Source organism: Galeopterus variegatus, unplaced genomic scaffold, assembly GCF_000696425.1.
Source record: "Galeopterus variegatus unplaced genomic scaffold, G_variegatus-3.0.2 Scaffold412, whole genome shotgun sequence".
NCBI lineage: Eukaryota > Metazoa > Chordata > Mammalia > Dermoptera > Cynocephalidae > Galeopterus > Galeopterus variegatus.
In genome coordinates, this window is record NW_007726523.1 from 478,827 (window position 1) to 504,307 (window position 25,481).

Genomic DNA, 25,481 nt, shown 5'->3' on the forward strand with positions numbered 1-25,481 from the left:
AACACTATTTAACAGTACACTTAAAAATGTTAAGATGGTAAGTTATATGGTATTTTTTTTTACCACAATTAAAAATTTTAAAGAATTTTGAACTGTGAAAATTAAAGTTGTGAATAATTTCTGAAGAAGGAATGGGAAAAATATTTATTTAATTCATGTATGTTTTGTACGACTGGATGAAGCAGAGATATTTACGTAGGGTTTAGGAGCTTGTCTAGGTTATCCTTTTTGGTTTGTTTTTGCCCTTTAATTCTTCTGGATTTGGAAGTGACAGCTGGTAGGAGTTGCCCTTTGTGTCGTCTGTCAGTTCCAGGCATGAACCGGTACTTCCAGCCTTTCTACCAGCCCAACGAGTGTGGCAAAGCCCTGTGTGTGCGGCCAGATGTGATGGAACTGGATGAACTCTACGAGTTTCCAGAGTATTCCCGAGACCCCACCATGTACCTGGCTTTGAGAAACCTCATTCTCTCACTGTGGTATAGTAACTGCAAAGTAAGTGAGGCCGTGTTAGCTAATGGCACACAGACAGGGTACTCTCAACCTCTGCACTACATACTGATTTATTAGGTGGGTAATTCTTTGTGGCTGTCCTATGCACTGGCCTCTCCCCACTAGATGCCAGTAACACTTCTCAGCTGTGACAGCCAAATATGTCTCTAGACATTTCCAAATGGGGGCAGCTTTGCCCTCTGCTGAGACCCACCACTTTAGACCATATGTGTGTGTACAGAATGCTGACTGTGTAGGGAGTGAGTATAAGGTGCAGAGTTTGATCCAAAGAGTTCCAATGGCAGTGCCAGGAAAAAAACCAAAAACATCAGCAGTTGGATTGTATGCCCTTGAGGGCAGGGATTATTAAATCTTACTCACCTTGACATCACCAATCAATCAAGACCAGTGCTTTTTTTTTCTGTTGAGACTGAATAAATGATAGGGGTGTCATGTAGCACCCACCCTGAGAGAGATGAAGATAAATTGGGAGAAGGGGGTAGATTGATTCAGCTTTTTTTTTTTTTTTTAAACAAATATAGACTCTTTTGACCTTAGTATTTTTCTGATTGATTAATTTCCTCAGCAATTTTTTGAGTGACTGCTGAGTGCAGAACATTGTGCAAGACTGCCAAAGTGGTCTTGATTAAAGAAAGATATTCCAACTCATCCTGATATTTTACTGGATTAGAATACAGTATGAGATGAGATGACCTGATTAAGTTACGGCTGTTCATGCAATGTACATGAATTATACCCAGGTGAGTAGATTGGGTAAGGTAGAAGTATTCATTTTCTGAGGTAGGTGCTCAATAAACATTTACTAAACTAAACAAAATTGTGGGCAGAATATCCTATAAGTAAGTCATAAAGATAGACTTTTCAGAAACAAACTTGGGTTCATTTTCTTCATATTTCTTTTTATTTGACTTTGAAACTTGACTTATACAGGGGAAGAACCTTATAGAAAAAATCCTAAACTTGTCAGTCTGGTATTTCAGTTTTTAATAAGAATGTAGTATTTATCATTTATACTTAATACTCTAGTGGGAAAACATAAGTGTATTTGCTTTAAAAACTTCATGAATACAAACAGACTTTTTATCTTCTGCAGCCATTCAAGTCAACGTTGCATGTATTATTTCTTGGATACTTGCAGTATAAAATCATGTGCCTGTGTTTGATCAGGTTCTGGGGGAGCTGGGGGTTGGGGATAAGAAGTAGAGGACAGGCCTGGGGTAGAAACCCCTTGGCACCTGTTCTGGCTTCATGTCACTGGGGTGAGGCAGTGGCTTTGTAACTCTTGAGTCTAGGAAATGGACCAAGGCCTTGCCAAAGCCGGGGTGAGCAGAGAAAGGCAGTGTCTTTGTTACAGGTTTCTAAATCAGCCCCTGACATCCTATCAGTCATGAGAATCCAGTGTTCCTGCTGCCGGTACAAGCAGCAGCCTGGATCTCCGTAGTGACTTTTGTTGAGTCAGGAATGTGATGTGGTCTGACCCCACTGTCCCCGTAGCAGTCATTCTCTGAGGGGGACCTTATGTGATAAAGTATAAATGGCTGTGTCCTCCTTTTGTCTGTTTCTTCTCTCCCCCCCCCCCAACCAGGCAAACCTCCCTTTGTTCTTAGTATCTTAGTGATAAATGATGGATTTGAATTACCCTGAGTTTTTTATTATCGTGGTAAAATACATATAACGCAAAATTTACCATTTTTACCATTCTAAGCATTGTAAAATGTACAATTCAGTGACATTAAGTATATATAAACTGTTGTACAACCATTTCCACTATCTAGTTCAGAACTTTTTCATCACCCCAAAAGGAAACCTTGTACCCATTAAGAGGTCACTTCCCGTTCCCCCTGCTTCCAGCCCCTAGCAACCACTAATCTACTTTCTGTCTTTATGTATTTATCTATTTTGGATATTTCCTATAAGTGGATGCATACTATATATGACCCTTTGTGACTGGTTTCTTTCACTTTGCATAATGTTTTCAAGGTTCATCCATGTTGTAGCAAGTGTCAGGATTTCATTCCTTTTTGTGGCTGAATAATATTCCATTGTATGGATATACCACATTGTGTTTATCCATTCATCCACTGATGAACATTTGAGTTGTTTCCATGTTTTGGCTTTTTGAATACTGCTGTTATGAACATTTTGTTGGAATACTTGTTTTCAATTTTAGGGGGATATATACCTGGGGGGGAATTGCCAGGTCATATGTTCAATTTTATGTTTTACTCTGAGAAACCAAGAGATTTTTTAAGTTAGTTTTTTAAATTGACAAAAATTATATACATTTATGGTGTACAATATGATGTTCTGAAATACGTATACCTTGTGGAATGGCCAAATTGAGCTAATTAACATGCATTACCTGACATACCATTTTTTTGTGGAAATAAAATCTACTCTTAACGATTTTGAAGTATACAATACACTGTTATTAACTATAGTCACCATGTTGTACAGTAGGTCTATTGGAATTATTTCTTCTGTCTGATTGATATTTTGTGTCCATTGACTAACATCTCCCCCATAATGTCCCAACCCCTTTAGCCCCTGGCCACCCTGATTCTACTCTGATTCTGTGAGTTCAACTATTTTAGATTCTGTGTGTAAGTGAAGGCATGTGGTTCATCCATGTTGTCACAAATGACAGACTTTCTTTTTTATGGATGAATAGTATTCCATGTATATATATATAGCACATTTTCTTTTTCCATTTATCCATTGATGGACACAAGTTGATTCCATATCTTGGCTATTGTGAGTAGTGCTGCACTGAACATGGGAGTACAGAGATCTCCTACACGCTGGTTTCATCTCCTTTGGGTATATACCAGTAGTGCAATTGCCAGATCATATGGTAGTTCTATTTTTAATTTTTAGAGGAAACTCCATACTGTTTTCCATAGTGGTTGTACTAATTTACATTTCTACCAACAGTGTGCAAGGGTCCCCTTTCCTCTCCAGTACTTGTTACCTTTTATCTTTTTGATAATTAGCTTTTCTAATAGGTGCGAGGTGACATCTTGTAGTTTTAATTTGCATTTCCCCGATGATAGTGATGTTGAGCATTTTTTCATATACCTATTCACCATTTATGTGTCTTCTGTTCAGGTTCTTTGCTCGTCTTTTAATTGGGTTATTTGTTTTCTTGCTATTGAGTTGTTTGAATTCGTTGAGTTTTGTTTTTTTTTAACAGTTTGGTTTCATTTCCAAACACAGGAAGCTCTTACTCCTCAGAAATGTGTCCCTCACATCATTGTCCGGGGTCTCGTGCGTATTCGATGTGTTCAGGAAGTGGAGAGGATACTTTATTTTATGACAAGAAAAGGTCTCATCAACACAGGAGTTCTTAGCGTGGGAGCTGACCAGTATCTTCTTCCTAAAGACTACCACAATGTAGGTGACCGCAGCTGTAACGTTAACTTCGCTCATGGTAAATGCTAGTGTATTGCTGTTAACAATGCTAATAAATGTCACATTATCGCTATAAAACTTCGAGAAGCAAGACTTTGGTAGAATATGTGTTTCTCCCCAGAGTAGAGTATCCAGCACTGCTTCCCCAGAGTGTGGGAAAAAAGGAAAGGATTACTTAAGACAAGTACCACCATATTCTTTCGGAAAATAACTTTCTAAGGACATCAAAGAAATGTATGTGAACTAACATAGCTAGGGAGTTAGTACCTTCCAGAACAACTAAAACAGTTCATTGTTATCAGTGCTCTAATTGGAGTTTTGTTTCTTTTCTCTTTTTATTTTTAAGAAATCGGTCATCGTTGTTGGGGCTGGTCCAGCAGGATTAGCAGCTGCTAGGCAACTGCATAACTTTGGAATTAAGGTAAGATTTTTGGGACACCTACTTGGAAATGGATGGTTAACTGCTCCTCCAGTCCACATTTTCTAAGACTTAGAAACCAGTTTCTAATTCTGGTGAAGAACGCTAAATAAGTACATTGTATCTTTACACTAGATCCTAGAAAAGTCACAACATTTGAAAATGATCTTATAAAAGAAAGATAGAACAAATAGAAATTCCCACAGCTTTGGAGAGAGTATTAGACTCTAATGAGCAAGTCAGAAGAAATTCTAACTTGGTGTTAAAGCTGAAGTTCTTGACAGACGACAGATTATGGGAAAAAGTCCTTGTTTCTGCAGTAGTTTGAGAAAACAAACAGCAGCATGGAAATCCACCATTTTTCTTGTATGGAGGTTTCTGAACTATGCAGATTTTCTTATGCAAATCAAAGACGCCCTTTGAATCTTGAATCTTATGCTGGAAAACAAAAACCTTTGCTTTTGGAAGCAAGACCGAGTTAGTTAATCCATTGGTTGAGATAGAATTATATGACTTACTGTATATATTTAAGGCAGCCAGCATCCGAAAGGTAGGATAAGGCAACATACTTTTGCCAGACTGTTGCTTTATTCCAGTTCAAAATTACCCCAAATAGAGACTATGACACAAAAAAGTTTGTGTCATTCAGTATCTGCTTTCCATTAAATTCATTCAAATTAACCATTCCCTAGAATTCTGTGATTTGTTAGGTCTGACACATTTCTCCTCTTTGAAAACTTATTTTGCGAGGACTTTGGTTTTCAGTGAAACGAAAGTGTAAATTAACGTGGTAGAATTGAATTAGTCTTCTCACTACTCTCTATCTAGTTAAAAGAAGTGACAATTCCTTTTTAATACTGTTTTCACTGTGGGAAGATTTTCATAGATGAGAGAAGTTTTCAATAGGTACGCCTAGGAGGGATTTTCCTCTTGGTTGGATGGAAGACCCATGTCTTGGATTACATTATATTCTGGCAAAATGGAAAAATATGAGTTGGATTTATAGGAATTGTGCTTGCATTTTGAAATATCTTTTTGTGGTATTAGCTGGAAAGTGTTTTAATTGATTATTTTAGCATTAGATATTAGGGCCAATGTCTTTGTTTGTGTTTTACTTGGGAAGCCTACAGATTATATTACAGGGAATATTATTAATATTCAAAGTCTAGGGAGGCTATCTTTAATGTTCAGACTTCCTCTTATACAAGAAAGAAACTAGAAACAGTTGGTTCTTTGCTAAATTGAAGTCAGAGAACCAGGGTGGGGAGGGTAGTTGTAGTTAGAGAAAGTGAAGAATTTAGGTCTGAGAATGAACATTTAGAGAACCCCTATTACTTTCCTCTTACTCTTCCCCAAGTGATGAGGGAGACACCCAGGAAACTGTCCATCCCCTTCATGGTGAGAAAATAGATTCCTCTGAGTAACCTGAGAGATGGTTAACTTGGGGAAACGTCTTCTTGAGTAATTCGAAGTAGGGCTTAGGGATCCAGAAATGAAATGACGGGCCTTGCAGTAAATAAGACTCACATTTTCAGTTAATGCAACCCACGGAATCCCAGGGCTGCAAGTGAGACACTGCCTGTCCATCCAAGAGCAGCTCCTCCTCTAATGCCATCGGCATTAGAAATTTGGAAGGGATAAAATAGTCTGGGCGTGGGACCAGCCTGGTTAGGATAGGTCAAGCCCATGAGGTCATACTTATACAGAGTATAAGTTTTTAAAAAAATAATGGTCATGTCTTAGAGAAGTTAAGGCTTATTTGCAGTGCTAAAGGAATTTTGCCACATGGGTAGATATTTCCTTTTTGTTTATGTATTTTTTTGGCGTCTGGCTGGTATGGGGATCCGAACCCTTGACATGGTGTGGTAACACCACGCTCTGACCAACTGAGCTAACTGGCCAGCCCTAATTGTGCTTCTTAATTTATGGTATATTGTTTCATAAAAGCTTTCAAAGTACATCTCATAGGCTAGTTCATTATCTAATTTGAGAGAGAACAGTTTGAGGGATTCCTCTAACAGATCACCAAGTTATTCCTCACTAGAATTTAGATTGTTTGTTTTGAACATCTGCTTTGGCTTCTGTTTACACTGCCTGCTTTTTGCAGTTGTTTCTGTAGAAGTATAAGTTAACTAAACATAGAGGTTGTTTAACAGTGTCAGTCTACATTTTTATAATACTGTGTCTGATATTACTATTCTATCCTAGTTAGCTTCCCTTATTGTCTTTTTAGGTGACTGTCCTAGAAGCCAAAGACAGAATTGGAGGCCGAGTATGGGATGATAAATCTTTTAAAGGTGTCACAGTGGGAAGAGGAGCCCAGATTGTCAATGGCTGTATTAACAACCCTGTAGCGCTAATGTGTGAGCAAGTGAGTGTCTTTAAGACTTGTACTGTAGATAAAGGAAAGAAAAATTGTCTCAGTTTGCTTGTGCATAGTATTAATATGCTTCTGAAGTAGATAACACATAACAACCCCCTACCCTCTCTGTAAAATAGGAACAGTTGCTCTTCTCCCTTTTTAAGAAGGTGGAACTAGACGACTTAAGGAATATTTTTCCTTTTTCTAAGATCTTTTATTTGTGTGTTTTTTGCAGACCACTTGATTAGCTCATAATTTTAGGGTTGCTAGATTTAGCAAATAAAAGTATAGAATTCTTAGCTAAATTTGACTGTCAGATAAAGAAGGGTTTTTTTTTTTTTTGTTTTGTTTTGTTTTTGAGTACAAGTATGTCCCAAATATTACATGGAATATTTTGCATGCAACATTTGGAACGTACTTATACTTTAAAAGTATATGTTATTTTTTCTGAAAGTCTGATTTAACTTGGCATCCTGTCTTTTATCTGGCAACCTTACCTAGTTTCTTTAAAGAGCAGGTAGGCCCAAGGCTTTTTCTGAAACATTTATTGACAGTTCAATTTCCACTTCTGCTGTGAGTGTTTGTATGTTTGTGTGTTCATTTATGTGAGGGTCCAGAGAGGAGATATGTTAGAGCCAGGACAAGGCAATGCCCAGCATCGGAAACACTAGCCAAAAATTACAAAGTGCATGGCATAGAAGCTGTTGGTGTCACCCTCATTTTCTCACGAAATAAGCTCTCGTCAATCTCATCCTTTTCCACTGCCTGATTTTTCTGCCATTCCCCATTAAGCATATTTAACTTTTTTGGGGGGAGTTACTTAGACCCTTTTCTCCATGAGAGCTCTGTCTAATTTCAGCTGAGAACCTGTAAGTATTTTTTCCAGGGAAAATTTTCACCTTCTTATTCTTATTATTTTGAAGCTTGGCATCAGCATGCATAAATTTGGAGAAAGATGTGACTTAATTCAGGAAGGTGGAAGAATAACTGACCCCACTATTGACAAGCGCATGGATTTTCATTTTAATGCTCTCTTGGATGTTGTCTCTGAGTGGAGGAAGGATAAGACTCAGCTCCAAGATGTCCCTTTAGGAGGTATGGGGAGAATGGTGTTCTGATTGTTCCATCTTAGTTTCATGCTAACCTAAGCTTGATTAGTCGCAGTCTCCTGCATTCACGAGGTTGGATGTCTGCGTTAGGGATGGTCCTCATGAGCGTTCCTTCTGGACTGGCGAATTCTCCAGACCATTCCTCAGAGGGGAACAGAACTTTCCTAGGGTCCCTTAGATGCTTGTGGTGTGTGCGCACACACACAAACCTTACTTTACACTATAGCTGGTGTTTTACCAAATTATCTAAATGTTTAATGGTAAATTTCCCAGAGAAGCTTACTTACACGGAAATGTGGTAAGCCCTATGTGAATAAAGCATCTCCCATAATGTCTTTTCTGGATAAGCGTTTCTGTATGTCAGGATTTCTTTTCTTTTCCTCTTTGTGGGCAGTAGGTAAAGGTTTTTCAGTATAATTTGTTTAAGAATGCAAAAATGTGTATAATAATCTGAGAATTTTAATTTGAAATCTTTTGGCATTAGTACTTAAATGGGTGATATTAACCACAAGTCTTTAGAAAACTTGACTGCTTGTGTTGACTCATTTCCACAAGGGTACAGCTGAGATTTTACTAGTATTGCTTCTCAAATGGATATTTATGCAACCTACAGTTTTGTGACCTGAACGTATTCACTTGTAGTTCTTGGAGGCATGTCGGAGTTTCTTGAACTGCAAACATTTGAACTGAATTTGCAAGATGTTAATTTCCTTCAACTGTATGTTTCATTGCAAAGGTTCTCAATTCTTCAGGCTGATATACACTTCATTTCTGTTTAGGGTAAACTTCTCAATAGCAGGAACTATCCATGTCTTCTTTTTTTCCTTCCCCTCTCCCTCAACTTCCTCAACCCACCACCTCTAAGAGACCCCCACTCTGATCACCCTTAATAGGTGTTGACTGACAAGCCATACATAACAGAACATTCTCTGAAATATACTCTGGCCAACAGGGATCATTTAATCAAATATCATTGTGTCCAGACCAGTTGGTGAGTTGTTAAGTTTTCTGGAGTTGGGTACAGTTACTAGGCTGACTTGCAGGATATCCTCAGAATTGGGTTCATGTTGCACCTGCGTGGTCATTGCTGGCTGAGGTTTTCTTTATACTTCTTTCAGAATCACCAAATAAAAAAGTTGAATGATACTGCTTTGCCTTGGCCTTACTTGAAAAAAGTTAAGGGAAGCTCAGCAATACTTACTGTGTAACTAGTTGTATTAATATTACATAGTATTAGTTGTAATATAATTAGTTGTTTAATATTTTATTAAAAAGCTTTAATGATAGCACACACATCTCCATATGAGCTTATAGTTACATCCTGCCCATTAGTAGTATCTCAGCTCTCTGAGAGCTCACCTAATTGGCGCAAAGCTGAAAAAAATAAAATATAAATACTTAGAGGCTAGGTTTCATTTTTAAATATTATTTATGTAAAAATCACATTAAGGTTTCTGTCAGTCTGTTTATACTTAATGACTGTTCTAGCAATCTTGGTTTTTCTCACTCCACAAAGCCGACAGGAAAGTAGAAACTCCACATCAGGAGGCAGGAGTGGGAGTTCTACATACTGCAAGTGGTACAAAACCCAGGGGTCTGGGGGCAAAAACCCATATGCCCCAAAGCATAGATCCATATGTTCTTGGACATCCCTATGTTACACTCTAGTGTAAGAATTGAAAGTTTTAATGAGAACCTTGAGCTGTCCCCCACCCTGAAAAAAAGGGTAACTGATAGTTCTGTTTCTAGTTAGGTAAATGCACTATACTTTACAGAACCTTGGAGTCTGTGATGTCTGTGTTGGATGGTTGTCATCACTGGAAAGGTTATGAAAAGTAACCTGTCCTGAGATGCTTATAATTAGACATGAGCTAGAACCTTCCCACCCTCCAGCCTGCCAAAAAGGAATCTGAGATAATAATCAGAATGATCTCAGAGATCTGTGTCTGTATAGTTATAAGTTCCAGTTGAATGGGATAGGTAAGCTCTGGGACTGGTAACAGGGAGAGATTCTGGAAGCTTGCAGTGGCCATTTGGTGCTGGGCTGTAAAGGATGGATGGGATTGGGGGGGGGGCATTCCTGTGAGGGTGAGGGGAGTAGTAAAGCCTGCAGGGTTGGAATTCACCAGGAGAAGACTCAGCAGGAGCATAGCAGGTCCCGTAAGTGGGCAGTAGTCGTCACTACTTTTGGTCAGGCTAAAATGTGCTAGGCTTGCTTGACTGTGGCTTTTGGAATTTATTACACAGGCAACAAGGAACCAGTGGGCCAGCCCGGTGGCGCACTGCTACAGTGCGCCGCTTGGGAGCGTGGTGGTGCTCCCGCCGAGGGTTCGGATCCCACATACAGACCGGCCGCTCACTGGCTGAGCAAGGTGCGGGCGCAACAGCGAGGGTTGCGATCCCGTTGCCGGTCCTGGTCCAGTACGGGTGCAACACTGAGGGTTGCGATCTGCTGCCGGTCATGAAAAAAGACAAAAAGGAAAAAAAAAAAAAACAAGGAACCAGTAATTGAAGATACTAAGGCAGAGGGGCTGACATGATGAAAGTCCACAGTGGAATATGCTTGTTTGGGAGAGACTATATAGTCCATAGTGACTGTTATAGGTCTCTTAGTTGAGGTGGGATGTTAAAAGAGCTTGACTTTAAGGTGATAGCAGTGGGGCCAGAAGGGGAATGGTAATCTTGTGTGTGTGTGTGTGTGTGTGTGTGTGTGTACATATATGTGCAGGGCTACTTTTTCTGTATCTTGAGCAAAAGAGGAAACAATTTCTCAACCGAAGCAGAAATGAAACATTTTTGCAGGTAGAGAACCTACATAGCTTTGTTTCAAGTTGAGCTAAACTTTTACTTCCTGAGAGAAATCAACCTTATCAAGACATTCTTTTTCTCCTGAATTTACTTGAGAAAAGACATTGGAAGGTTTAGGTTTTGCTGGGTGAAGGAGGTTGAAAGCAGAGGATAAGGAGTTGGAGAATGATGTTAAAGGTGTTTTTTTCTGCTTTGATCCATTCCCGTTGCAGAAAAGATAGAGGAAATCTACAAGGCCTTTATTAAGGAATCTGGTATCCAGTTCAGTGAGCTGGAAGGGCAGGTGCTTCAGTTCCATCTCAGCAACCTGGAATATGCCTGTGGCAGCAGCCTCCACCAGGTGCGACTGCGTTTCGTGAAACATGCTTCGAACATAACTGTTTTGGGGTATTGTGTGTATTTTGTACATCTGAATATTGAATTAGGGCTGGCTTGGATAAAGGTTTGAAAACCACCACTACAGAGAATTTCAACCCCACGGTGATTTTAACATTTTATTAAAAGCAAGAGAAACCCTTCTTCAGTATTGTCTGTGAAGAAGCTCAGTTTGTAAAACCTGAGAAAGGAGGCTGGCGGGCTGGATCAGGTGGTGGGAGCTTTTCCTGTGACCGTGCTTCTTTGCTTGCCCTGGCAGAGGCCGCTGAGTCATTTCTCTGGAACTGCAGAGTCTAAAAACACTGCTCTCAAGAAACCAAAACATAGTCTCCTTGCAGTTCTGGTCTGTTTACCTTGTTAAAATAAATTTAAGCTTGCCTAAGTCGTTTAACCAACTGTGAACTTAATACAGTTGTCCCTCAGTATCCTTGGGAGGATTGATTCCAGGACCCCCTGGGATACCAGGATGCTTGAGTCTCTGATATCAAATAGCACAGTATTTGCATATAACCTACACACATCCTCCTGTACACTTTAAATCGTCTCTAGATTACTCACAATACCTAATACAATGTAAATGCTATGTAAATAGTTGCTATACTGCATTGTTTAGGGAATAATAACAAGGAAAGGAGTCTGTACATGTTCAGTACAGACGCAACTATCCATTTTTTTTTTCCTGAGTATTTTTATTCCGTGGTAGGTTGAATCCACAGATGCAGAACACATGGATACAGAGGGCTGACTGTACTCCAGTAGTCTGTATTTTGAGTAGAAACCCCATAAATGATTTAACTTGTTCTCTTCGGGATCTCCCCATTTCTATTCAATTCTGTATTGTGGTTGGAATCATTCAGTTTTCCATGATCCTGTTGGGTTTCAACCTCTGTAGAGGTTCCATGTTGAAGACATAGTTGGCATATTTATGTATGGAGTTTATCAAATGCGGTTTTACCCTCACAGAATTCTCCTTTGCCAAAGTTGTCAATATATAAAATCTCCTTTTATTTTTATCAAGACATATAGATCTCTTGTTGTAACATAACTATTGTGCGCATTACTGGGAGACTTCCTTCCCGCTGACAGTGGTATCTGCCTGGATTGGACTGTTCCCCACGTCCCCGCCTCCTGCTTTGGGTGGCTGTTCCTACCTGGAGCTCTTTTATTGGCCCTCCGGCGCAGGCTCAAGGACTTACACTATGTCCCCAACCTCTCTTGTTGTTTCGCAGGTGTCTGCTCGCTCCTGGGACCACAATGAATTCTTTGCCCAGTTTGCTGGTGACCACACTCTCCTAACTCCTGGGTACTCTGTAATAATTGAAAAATTGGCTGAAGGGCTAGACATTCGGCTCAGATCTCCAGTGAGTATCGACAGTGGTGGGAGGCTCTGGCCTTGCCTTGTTTGGGGCGCATGTGATGTGTGGGGCACATGGGTTCCTCAGAAGGCCGGTGTTTGCTTTGACGTTCAGCCAGTGCCTACAGGTACTTTTGTGATAGTCGTAGGCTGTGATCAGTAGCATGATCTGTATCAGTTAGGAGCTGCTGCTGTTTGGAAACAATAGTGGCCCAGTGTGCATTTTCATAAACAATAAGACATTCAAGTTGTTCACAATTTCCCTAACCCAGTGGAGTTATTTTCACTTTAAAATATTTCTTTCAAGTCTTTGTCCCAGTACATTTGTATTGTACATTGTTGTAATCAGAGATGATTATTATTATTATATATATATATATATATATATATATATATTCACTTTACACTGTGTTATATTTTCCATATTCTGATATAGTGTTTATGGATTTTAATCTCTGGAGTTCAACTCTTACTGTTTAGATCTCTGAATGCCAAGAAATGACTCCCTGTAGCCTTGGAGATGTAAACTCATGTAACACAAGAATAGGAAAGGATTCTGGATTAGTTGGTTCCATCCCTAATTTTTTTGTGTGATTTTTTTTTTCTTGAGCAGGTGCAGAGTATTGATTATTCTGGAGATGAAGTACAGGTTACCACCACGGATGGTGCAGGGTATTCTGCACAAAAGGTAAGCTCTAGGGTTGCACTAGGGTTCCACGAGGGTAGAGCTGCTTGCTGCTGGGGGCCTGGGGAGAAGGAAGAGCACTCTTTCCACCAAGTGCTTTGCCTTTGGCAGTCTGGTGCCTTGTTGGGTTTCTGACAGTTACATATCTTCACTTAATTGTGTGTATATGTACAAATCTGATTTAATTGATCTAACCTTATGTTGCTTCATGGCAGATAGAATTCTGAATAGTGTTCCTTGAAGTGGGTTCTGTGTACATTAGTCCTGAGAGTTGAACCAGAAAAGAAATTTCCTTGGCCAAATAAGTTTGGGAAGTATGGTAACTACACTCCACTTTTAGGGTTAAATAGGAATATATTAAACGCTCTGAGAAGTCCTGCATTAAAGAAATCTATTTTACTATAATGCTGTGCTTTCTAAGTTTGCTTTTTATCATGCAGTGTTTCTTCAGTTCAAGAAGTTCTGTTTTCATCTTGAAACTGTCAGAAGTACTTTTTATAACTTAAATATTTTTGGAAACAGTGTTAGTAGGTGGACAGTGCAAGGTACTACTGTATTTAATACCTGAAATCACACTGAGATTTCTCTAGTGTTATAGCACTCACTTAAGGTAGAGGGAACTTAATAAACCTCATAAGTTTATTTATGTTTGAAGTTATTATCAAAAATATTGAACTATCACTAGTTTCTCGTTAGCTTTCTTCAGTTTTCTAAAACCTGTTTCATAGTCCTTGATATTCATACAGAAATAAAGGATTGCATGTCACCTGGGAAAGACGGGGTCTAGAGGATGAGTTGGGGTGGGGAGGGGTTTCCTAATATTATTCCTGCCATAAGCTAGCTGGGAGACTTTGGACTAGCATTGGTTCTCAATCCAGGCTGCGTGTTAGAGTCTCCTGGAGGGTGCCTAGAAAGATTGAAAGCCCCACCCTACAGTGATTCTCATTGAATTGGTCAGGTCATGTTTTTAGAGCTTCTCAAGTGATTCCGGTGTGCAGCCATGGTTGAGAACCACTGGGCTACAGTGTAAGCCCCTAATAGCTAAGGCTCTTCCTAGTGGTAAACATTTTTTAAAATACCCCCTTTCAAAATTGCAAGTCAGCTGACGGTTCAGCCTCTGGTATCCTGTGACTCTGCCTCTGGGCGTCTAGGACAACACCCTAGTTCTCCTGCTTGGTCACACCCTGCCTGACCCTGGCCAGGCACATGTGCCCTTCTGTCTTTGTATTCTGGCCTTCCAGAGAAATTAGTGCACAACTTCAGGTTGTGCTTTGAAATGTTTAAAGCAAGTATTTTTATTTTTATGTAGCTAGCATGCATCACAGTTTGTTTTGGAAGTTTCCTCAAACTTGTGAGTGAAAGATTTCCATGCCAACATGATAAACCCATAAACCTTTGACCAACTGTAACTCAATCTAGGCTGCTTCCACTGAGATCTGGCTCCAGTTCCTTACTAGGGCATGTTTATATAATTTGCCTATTTGTTTACTCAAGTTCTGTGCTTTTTTTTTTGGCAGCTGGCCAGTATGGGGATCTGAACCCTTGACCTTGGAATTACAAGGCTGTGCTCTAACCAATTGAGCTAACTGGCCAGCCCAGTTCTGTGCTTTTGGAAGCATTTTTTGTCATTAGGAGAACATCTAGATTTTGTTTATTTTCTTGCAGTAATTAATATTTAATCAACTAGGTAATTGTTTTTTGTTGTTGGTTTAGCTTTTTTGTTTTGGTCTCACGGTAGCTTATTATCTATAAATGACTGTAAAGTTCTTGAGGATAGAGAACATGTTTTATTTATTTTATTTTATTTTATTTTTTCCTTTTTGTCTTTTTTCATGACCGGCAATGGATCGCAACCCTCAGTGTCGCGCCCGTACCGGCCCGGGACCGGCAACGGGATCGCAACCCTCGGTGTTGCTCCCTGCACCTCGCTCAGCCAGTGAGTGGGAACCGGTCTGTATGTGGGATCCGAACCCTCGGCGGGAGCGCCGCCGCGCTTCCCAAGCGGCGCACTGTAGCAGTGCACCACCGGGCCGGCCCATATTTATTTATTTATTTTTTATTTTATTTTATTTTTTTTCTCCTTTTTGTCTTTTTTTCGTGACCAGCAACGGATCGCAACCCTCAGTGTCGCGCCCGTACCGGACCGGGACCGGCCACGGGATCGCAACCCTCGCTCAGCCAGTGAGCGGCCGGTCTGTATGTGGGATCCGAACCCTCGGTGGGAGCGCCACCGCACTTCCCAAGCGGCGCACTACAGCAGTGCGCCACCAGGCCGGCCCCAGAGAACATGTTTTATATTTAATAAAATTTTCATGTGGCAGAAAATAGTTCTTCACAGGAAGAACTCTGAGCTTCCTATGATCCTGGAATTGGGGGTTAAGCCAAATATACAGAGTCTTTGATGAGAGCTAGCATAGTTATGGTACTTGGTGTTCAACTTCCATTCCATTCCCATCCTAATGTGTCATCCTGTACTGCAGATGTTGGAAAGTCAGCGCGTGTGCACGTGCGCAAGCGCGCGCACACACACACACACACACACACACACTCTCTCTCTCTCTCTCTCTCTCTCCCCCCCTCCCTCCCCCCCTTGCCGGACTGCAGCTGAGGTTCTAAATGAGAATTAGGCCCCAGCATTTTGATGCATCTTCATGAGATTTGGAAGGTGTGGTGTCTGCTTCACTTCTGCTCCTTCTGCTGACAAGCACAGTGGTCGAGGTGTTTGGTTTCTCTACAGCAGGGATAGAAAATGTCCCAAGGTCCAATCATTAACTACAAGGGAGTCAAGAGGCAGGGCACAAGATACCAATTTTGCTGGTAAAGGTTGTTCTATGTGTGGCATGATTCTGGAGCTGGCAGCAATAGTAATGGCTTCCTGACTGTAGCAGTGGTGACATGGTTCTGTGCCAGAATTTTTCTGATTGTACAGCAAGTCAGCACCTCTCTTTGATGGCCTGCTTTTGTGATGTGGCTTTGAGAGTCATTTTTGAAGGCTCAACTTAGCATCTGTTTTTTCAGCCCATCTAAATGATTCTTTAGACCCATTTGAGACCCTGCGATAAATTGCTTTGTTCTTCAAAAAAAAGATTCATGTGGCTTTACACGATTGTAATAATCCCTGATGTTTATGATGTACTTTACCATTTATGAAGCATATTGATGTATCTTGTAAGCTTTACTTTTAAGCATTAACCCAATCCTTTGAGGTTAGTAGGGCAGGTATTACCTTCATTTTATAGATGTTTGGCAGAGATGAGTGGCGGGGTAGAATGTATCAGGAATGATACACAAAGTTTTCCTGACTCCATATTTAAGGACTTTTTCCTCCTATAGCACTGCTTTTCAGGATTGGGATCTGCTCACTCTTCTTACCTGGGGTTATTGTTAGCTTTAAGAACCTTAATGCAAATTTCTCCATGTGGATGCTACGTCTGCTCAGCCAGCCACCATTGTGCAGTGAACAACCTGCACGATTGTACATGGCGGCCCTTGTTCTTATCATATAACAACATGGAAAGTTGACAGTCTCATGACTGACAGTAGAGAGGAGTGTTCTTCAGGTGTTGAGATTTTCCTGGAAATAAACCTACTGAGTAGTTGCGGTGTTAGGTTCAGTTGCTGTGTGTGTGTGTGTGTGTGTGTGTGTGTGTGTGTTAATTGTTCATTATTTCCCACAGGTATTAGTCACTGTACCACTGGCCTTACTACAGAAAGGTGCCATTCAGTTTAATCCACCATTGTCAGAGAAGAAGATGAAGGCTATCAACAGCTTAGGAGCAGGCATCATTGAAAAGGTGACTTCAGTTACTTTAGCTGCTGAACTAGAGAGATTAATGTCAGATGGTAGGAGCTAATCTCTGATATGGGGAAGTAGTGGGTAATTTTTGAATCCAAGTAAAATTCACAGATTTGATTTTCATTTGAATAATTGTTCATGAAGAATATAAAAGGATATTCTCAAAACAAAAGGAGGAGAGTTGGCTGAGGTCTGTGAGTTTTGACTTCAGGAGAACGAATCTTGTTATTCACAGAATTTGAATTTGGTATGAACAATTCTTGTTTTTTTCTGCTTTCCTTGTCTACCCTCCACTCATTGACCCCAATGAGGACAGTGATTTACTTCCTCTGCCTTTAAAATCTTCATCAGCTGAATCTGCCTGTGCTGTGGTAGATATTGGCAGACCTGTGAATAGTAAGCATTTAACTTGTGGACCTGTGCTCCAAGACTAGGTGTCAGGAATGCTTTGCATAAAGCTTCAGATTAGCCTGTAGGTTGTCACTGGGTCCCACTTGTGTCTGTGGGAATATGAAACTGAATGGCATAAAAACAAGAAGCTCACAAAGAAAGAACAAGAGGAGATGGAAAGAGGAGTGTTCTGCCTTGTTCTTTTGAACATGGTTGGTTGGTTTTAGAGTGGAGCTACAGGTTGCTTCTTACAGATTGCCTGTGGTTTTGATTCAAGAAACACTTGACCCTCTTTCTCTTGCTTTCCAGATTGCCTTGCAGTTTCCTTATAGATTTTGGGATGGTAAAGTTCAAGGGGCTGACTTTTTTGGTCACGTTCCTCCTTGTGCCAGCAAGCGAGGGCTTTTTGCTGTGTTCTACGACATGGATCCCCAGGTAAAACCATTTGGGACATGTGGTTTGAATTCCCTTCTTAAAGTTTGGAATTTGGTTTGGTAATCACTCATGGGTCAAGCCCAGGAACTCATGAATGTTGTCGAGACTCTCGATGTGTGTTTATATTCTGGGAGGATGTTTAGACTGAGGCATTTTCCTGCAGGAAAGGAACCCCAGTATTTGCCATATTTTCTTGAATGGCGAGTGTTGTTCCCTGGGTCGTGAGTTGGTCGCTTGTGGAGACTGGGTTATTGCAGGCAGGTAAGGGGGTTTCTCGTAGGGAAAGCTGGCACCAGCACACTGAGGGAGTGATGCTTGAAACTTCCTCTGTAAGGGTCCTCTAGTGAGCTGCAAAGGGTGGGGTGTGATTGGTCCAGGTGAAGGAGGGTCTTGGTGTGTGTGGATGTGAGAGGTGGGAGAAGAAAGGAGCACGTGGCTGGGACTTGAAAGTTGTGGTGTTTTTGTGGTCATGCTATTGCTGCGACATGAAAGAAATGCAGCTTTTAGTTCTGAGAAACTTTGTGTTAAAAAGGCTTCACATGGGAGCTGGGGGCAGAATTTCTTTACCATTGGAGAAGGGTCCCCCCCCCCATTATTTTATCTGCAGATTTCCCTTCCCAATCTCCTATTTCTTCTGAAACAAGTTTTTTTTTTTTTTCCTTTTTGTCTTTTTTCGTGACCGGTAACGGGATCGCAACCCTCGGTGTCGTGCCCGCACTGCGCTCAACCAGTGAGTGGACCGGTCTCTATATGGGATCCGAACCCTCGGTGGGAGCGCCATCGCGCTCCCAAGTGCTGCACTCTACCGAGTGTGCCACCGGGCCGGCCCTGAAACAAGTTTTTATAAGAGAACAGTCAAGGGAACCGTGGATTTGATACCCCCATTACTTCCTGAGCGTTTGGTTTCAGCAGGGAACCATACAGTGGATGGCTGGATAATGCGTGTTTGTGAGGAAAATGGGCTGGCAGTGGGAGTGAGGATAAGGGTCTTTTGGAAATAATGAAATTTAATTAATGAGAATGAGGCCCATATCTGTTTGGGAACCAAGCCTTACAGAGATTTTTGTATCAGAAACCAAAAGCGTGAACTGCTTTCCCCGTTCGTGTCTGCAGAAGAAGCACAGCGTGCTGATGTCCGTGGTTGCTGGGGAGGCTGTGGCGTCTGTCAGGAGCCTGGAGGACAAGCAGGTGCTGCAGCAGTGCATGGCCACGCTCCGGGAGCTCTTCAAGGAGCAGGTCAGAGAAGCACTTCTCTTTTCAAGGAGAAAGATGTGCTTGCTGGTACCTTCACGAGCTCTTCAGCGGGGGTCTGCAACCCACAGCCAACGGCAATGCTGGGGATGGAGGGAATCCAGGCTGTGGGCCCTGTGCCTTCTCCTGCTTTCCTCCTTTCCACCGAAGTACCCCATGACGGGCTGGTTGCTGGTGTGCTGGGGGCGCCATATAAAATACCACATGCTGGGGGGCTTAGACACAGACGTTTATTCTCAGAGTTCTGGAGGTTGGAAGTCTGTGATCAAGGTGTCAGCTGGGTTGGTTTCCTCTGGGGCCTCTCTCCTTGGCTTGTGGGTGGCCGTCTTCTCACTGTGTCCTCACATGGTCTTCCCTCTGTGTGTGTCCTTATCTTTTCTTACAAGGACACTAGTCAGATTGGATTAGGGCCCACACTAATGAGCCCATTTTTACTTAATTATCCATAAAAGCCCTGTCTCCAAATACTGTCCCATTCTGAGATATTGGAGTTTAGGACTTCAGCTTAGGAATTGGGGGGACATAGTACAGCCCATAACAGTGGCCTGTACCTCCTTTTAAACAATTGTCTTCCTTTTTTCTCCTCATACACACATCCCTTTTGTTTCTAAGAATGTAAAAGGCTCAGCATTTTCTACAGACTCTGTATTTACTTAAACCCTAAAAGCTTTGACTACAACTTTCCTATTACAGAGGGACATTGTCCAGCATTTTCTCGTATCCTACATAGGCAGATAGTCTCTTCTAACTTTTCTTCTAGGAGCTCAATGTACTTTATATTTGCCAATTTACTAAATCTCGCAATTTCTAGATTTGTAAATGGCCATGGTTTATGTCCTTTTCAAATAAATGAGCAGAAATAGAAGTGCAACGACTCAAAAGTTGCATAAACTGGATGTGGAAGGTATCCAGATATATTGCTAATTTCATAGGAGAGGGTCTAACTAGTGATGTGATTGTATCACACAGTAGGCCTTAGCTTGGGTTTCTGTCTTAAAGTTTGTTTTTAAATTAGGCATTTGGAACTTAGCACACAGTTTCCATAGAAATATGTTTCACGGTGATGCTAGTCAGAGGCCTGCTGACAAAATTATTTTGAATTTAGTGAATGTGAAACATATCCTTGAATCACTCTTTCATGGAGAAGCCTGTTGGGAATTCCAACTTGTGATTCTAGGACTCCACCCTTCCCTTTTCTACTCTGGGCCAGAGACTCCATTTCTACCATCTTTCCAGCACATGCCAGGCAATGGAAAAGGGAAGGCCCAGGCTCTTAGCCTTTGGTGGTGGCCCCTGGTAGGTGGGGAGAGAGTGTCCCTGGCATAGGACAAATTATAGAAGTGAGGGAATTGTGCGTGGGTGGGGCAGGAGATACAGCTATGGGGCCTGGGTAGTGTTCAAAGAGGGTAAGAGGAACATACTGAGACTTGCTGTTTTCAGAGTGCTACAACAGTGAACTCAGGTCCTAAAGGGAGGGAGAAATGTGTATTTATGATTTGGGTTGCGCCATGTCCTCTTGATCTTATTTCAAAATTCTTTTCTATTGGACACAGGAGGTCCCAGATCCCACAAAATATTTTGTCACTCGGTGGAGCACAGACCCATGGATCCAGATGGCATACAGTTTTGTAAAGACAGGTGGAAGTGGTGAGGCCTACGATATCATTGCTGAAGAAATACAAGGAACCATCTTTTTCGCTGGCGAGGTATGTATCTTAATTACTTCATATTTTAAAATAACGTTTATATTCATGTCTTAACGTTAGGTAGACATTATCTACTGACTTCGTACCAGGTTAAGGTGTTAGCCTGTTTAGTCTTTGCAGCAGTCTCTCAGCATGGTTATTTCACACTTTTAACTGAATTGGTATCTGTTTCTATTATGTGGCTACATGAGTGTGGTTCCTGCCGAGCCAAGTTGTTCATTGGTTCCTCTCTTATCCGCTGTTTTCTTGGCAGTCATAATGGCCCCTTTGGTCATTAGCTTAATTCTTTTGGTAGCTCTCCCCAGGTCTCCCCTGCCCTTCAGTCGTCTCTAATTCACAGTTGAATCTCTCTGAGCTGGCCTGTTAGTTCTAGTTTCTGAAGCCCCTTCTTCTTGGGGTCCTTTCCGTCTGCTCCAGGCCACACAGGCTCGTTTTAGAGATTACTGCAAAGCTGTCCTCTGGGTCTCCTTTTTTTTTTTTTAAACCACTTTCCAGCATTGGGCATTTATTTCCAAGATCCCTTTCTTCTTTCTTGATTTACTTCTGTTGAAAAATGTTTTCGTTTTGATCCTTTCTGTGCCTTTTTTCAGTCCTTATAATCTAGAAATAAATGTTCTTCAATTTTCTTATCATTTTTCTCCAGTTTTTTCTTTATTTCTAGATCTTTTATTCCATATCTTGGAACTCTTGGATTGGCATCTGATTTTTCTCTTCCTATTATTCATCTCTTTTTATTCTACTTTTGGCGAGATTTTAAAAAATTTTCCAATCTTTGAATTGACTTTTAAAATATTGACGTGTTCCTTGGTCTCAGAATATTCCTTTTTCGGTAGCACCACCCTCTTCTTGCTTCGTAACTTGTTTCCTAACTAAGGTGATTAGAATTTTGTGATTTGTTTTCAGTTCCCTCCCTGCCTAGTTTCCTCAGAGTTCCTGTTTCGTGTGCTGTAGTCTGTGCCTGCTGTGTCCAAATGCGCAATCCTTGACTGTCAGCTCAGATTTGAGTGAGGCACTTTTTAAAATACCACTTGAAAGCTCAGCAAGCTCAACACTGGTGGTAGGATCCTCCAGCATCAGTGTCTATCTGGGAGCATTTAATTTCTCTTAATGTGGTGGAATCTCTGCTCCTGGCAATGTAGGGGCCAGAAGCCTCATTGTGAGTTGTGAAGACTTAATCCCCCTTTTGTTTGGCACCTTACTCCTGCTGAGTCAAATCTTTGAAGGACTGCAGTGGGCAGAGTGGGGAATATGCTGAGGGACCTAACTGCTCTTCATGGACTTTAAACAAGTCCTGTTTTCACCCCATGCCAACCAGTGCCTCCATGGTTCCTCATGCAGTGTCCAGTGGCTGAGACTTTTGTAAGGATTCTTTGGGGTGAATTGGTTTGCTTTTTGTCGTTAATACCCCCAACTCCGCCCCAAACTTAAAGTGAATTTTCAGTTACCACTCTTTCATCTGTGTCTACACTTTCTACTAGGGTACTTGAGAAAGTTCATGGAGGGGTGGCTGTTTAGCTCCATTGGTTAGAGCACTGCCTTGTGACACCAAAGTCAAGAGTTCGGATCCCAGTACCAGCCAGCTGCCCCCCCCAAAACACAAAAAGTTCATGGAAAAATATTTCTGATTTTTGAAGTACCCTCATATATTATAGCTTGGGGTTACATACATCTCCTAGTTTCATCTAAAATAGTTTTTTTTCCCCAAAAAACAAACTTTTTTTCCAAAAATCTCTGATTTTTGAGTGATTACAAAAGAATGCCTTTGTAAAACCAGATTACTCCTTGGCCCGTGAAGAGCCAACGCTGTGGGAAGAGCATAGCTGTACCCCAGGCAACGACTGTCAGCGGCTTCCAAGAGAGGGCTGTTTCAGGCCAGTGCACCTTAAGGCATGAGCAGGGTTTAGAACCTGTGCTGCTTTGATAGGATTATTACTTCACCTTCTTCTAAAACCCTTTCTCTGAGGCTTGTCGTTGCCACTCTCTCCCTACTAGTAGTTGTATTCCTACCGACCTGGTCATACCCCATTCATTAGTCTTTGGCACCTAGATGTTTTTCCCTTCTGCCCCAACCATCAGTTCAGGTGACTTCAACTTTACCTTATTTCCTACCCTTCTCCTTGTTCAACTCCACTTCAGCTACCCTTTCCCATAGCCGCATCTCAAACCTTGTCATTATTACTTAACGGTTGCTAATTCAAGCCACCTATTTTTGGTTTGTTTATTCTGTTCCCATTACAACTACACCTTGAAAGTGAGATTCTATCATGGACACTCTTTACTTCCTCCCATACCAACAGCCCTCCTCTTTTGTCTTTTCTCTTTTTGTTGAACTTGAGGTCCCTGGTTTATCCTTTGAATAACTCAACTCTCTACCCTCTTGTTCCATCCATCTAGCAAAACTCCATCTGTGGATGAATTGATAACATTTTTCCTACTTGTTTCACTTATCACTGATTCTACCAGCTAGACTACTTGTCTGATTAATCTTTTTCATCGTTAACTCCAGTACCTGGCATATATATTTAATATTTTAATGAATGCCACACAGTACTTTGCAGAAATGCTGACACATGGTAGAATGAATGAATTTGGCAAAGCATGGCAAGATAAGTAGAAAAGTTCCAGTGCTGTGATGGGTGAGCAGCGTTAGTGTGACCACACAGGAATGGCACCAATCTTTATTTTAGGAGGGGTCCAGATAAAGTTTAAGCTTGAATTCCCTGAATCATCTGAATTCTTTATGCATGATCTTAAATTGTTATTTTATTTTTTTACAGGCAACAAACAGACATTTCCCACAGACTGTTACAGGGGCATATTTGAGTGGTGTTCGAGAAGCAAGCAAGATTGCAGCATTTTAAAAAGAATTTGTCTGGACCCAGCTTTCTTCTGTACCCCAAGTGGGAAAGCTTGAAACACATGTCAAACCTCAGTTTTATAAGGGGGGGGGGGCGGGGGAAATAGCTCTCTGGATATAGCAAAATAGAAATGTTTCTAAGGTGATATAACTTAAATTCATTTCACCACTCTGAAAGCACTGACCCCCAAAATCCTTAAAAGCACTTATATTTAATTGCATTTTCTACAGGTCCAACGCGTACTAGAAGTCTGTATTTCAGAATAAGGCAGAATATAATCTTAAATTGAGACCTTGGATATGATTCGTAGTTGGAGGTTCTCTTCAGATTTGACATTGTTTGGCTGATAAGTTTTTATACATTGGAAAACTAAGTCAAGCAGGAATCATTAAAAAAAAGATAAAGCCATGTGTTTTTCTTCTGTGACAACTTATCAGTATCTGTACCAATGAGCCTTATATTTCTAAATAGCTCCAATATTGAGCTTTTATTTAAATTTAGAACTCTCTTTATAGATACAGCACAAACTCCCGTTGAAGGTAAAATGAAGCTTCTAGACTATTTCATATTGTACATATTTCTTCCTATTGGGTGGTCAAAAGAAGTTGAAATTCAGGTATCTTTTGTGATAAAATATTTTAAATTTGTGCATTCATTGGCAAAACAGCAAAATTTTCATTCCCTTAAACAGTGTAGGTGTTGTCGCTAAAAACGCCGTACAGATAGTGTGGTCTTCACACTATAGGTAGAATATAGCTATTTTTCTTAAAGCCAAATTTGGGTTGGGTAGCACACTTTAAATATACCGTTTTAGCAACCGCTAGCAAAAAGATCTCATCAGAATTTAATAAAAGCCCCTCCCCACTTCTTTTTAAAACAACTGTTAATCTCTAGAAATATTTTTTTGCATAATTATGTTTACAGTGTTCCACAGGCAGGTCCACTGGAAAACTACAGAAAAATGTGAGCTATCCTAATAAATATTACACATTTTATAGCCATATCTTCAAAGCCTGAGAACATGGCAAAAGGCTGTTTTTCCTTTTTACTTATGAACAAAAAATTGTTTAATATGTCATTTAAAAATAAACATTGGTTTCAGGATACCTCTTTTGCCAAGAAACTTCATTTTACAGGACTCTTTCAATTATATTGATCTGCTTACAAAGAACTAAAAATTGACTTTAAAGCCACCTTTCAAAATATTAGGTATTTTAAAAAATTTTTAAATTTCGGCTTATAAGCAGAAAGAATATCTTATGGAAAGAATGTGCAGTGATCTTCAGAGTTTATAGATACAAACATCCCCTCCCTATTAAAGTATTTTGCAAAAGAAAGCCAAGAGCTGTATATTGCAAAGTTAACATAGAAAAATGTTGATATTTAGGTTTTCTGCTGATTCATTGGTACTGACTGGGAAGTATTCTACTGTAAAATGTTATGTATTAAAATGTTCAGCATGTTAAGTGATAAATACAAAATGTAAGTTTGAAATGGTTCACAGTAAATTATTTTAGTTTCTGGGCACTTAAACTTGTACTGTGCTACAAGTAGGGGAAAACCTACGTGAAGTATGGTAAGTGTGTATTTAAAAAAAAATTTCCTGTCTCAAGTTACATACTTCATTTGATTTTGTTCTTTAAGGAACCATGGTACTTTTTTTGTTAGTTTTTCATTGTTCGAAGATTTTGTAATTGGGTAGCAGTGAATACAAAAATTTAGTGTTTTAACTGCAGATCACAGCTGGTTGTATAAAACTGCTTAATAAAAACAACTTGTTTTTCAAATGCACTTTGTGTACTGTAGTGATGAACACACTCTATTAAATGGGTGTATCATCACCAAGAACTTTCACCCACACGAACTCTATCCCTTCACCTCCAAACCCTCTTTATATTTTTTATTTTTGGATAGCCAGTACGGGGATCTGAACTCTTTAACCAGCCAATAACACTCTTTTGTACCTTTTAGGTCACAGAAATTACTCCTTAATCCCTTCACAGTAAATGGTCA

The 25,481-nt window shown here is 40.6% G+C and overlaps 1 protein-coding gene across 4 annotated transcripts in view; it reads left to right on the top strand.

The window, feature by feature from the left end:
• KDM1B (lysine (K)-specific demethylase 1B) overlaps positions 1–25,259 on the top strand; it is a 50,293-nt gene extending 25,034 nt beyond the window's left edge. For 2 of the 4 annotated variants that reach the window (XM_008568471.1, XM_008568470.1), the window contains exons 9-21: positions 308–492; positions 3,727–3,903; positions 4,268–4,342; positions 6,573–6,710; positions 7,625–7,796; positions 10,831–10,958; positions 12,223–12,354; positions 12,961–13,035; positions 16,710–16,826; positions 17,528–17,653; positions 18,767–18,889; positions 20,458–20,610; positions 23,388–25,259. In XM_008568471.1, the coding sequence (XP_008566693.1) occupies positions 308–492; positions 3,727–3,903; positions 4,268–4,342; positions 6,573–6,710; positions 7,625–7,796; positions 10,831–10,958; positions 12,223–12,354; positions 12,961–13,035; positions 16,710–16,826; positions 17,528–17,653; positions 18,767–18,889; positions 20,458–20,610; positions 23,388–23,471 (1,685 nt within the window). In that variant the 3' untranslated portion in view covers positions 23,472–25,259. The remainder of the gene's footprint in view (positions 1–307; positions 493–3,726; positions 3,904–4,267; positions 4,343–6,572; positions 6,711–7,624; positions 7,797–10,830; positions 10,959–12,222; positions 12,355–12,960; positions 13,036–16,709; positions 16,827–17,527; positions 17,654–18,766; positions 18,890–20,457; positions 20,611–23,387) is intronic. The other 2 variants (XM_008568472.1, XM_008568473.1) reach the window with 2 other exon arrangements.
• Positions 25,260–25,481: the final 222 nt, after the last annotated feature.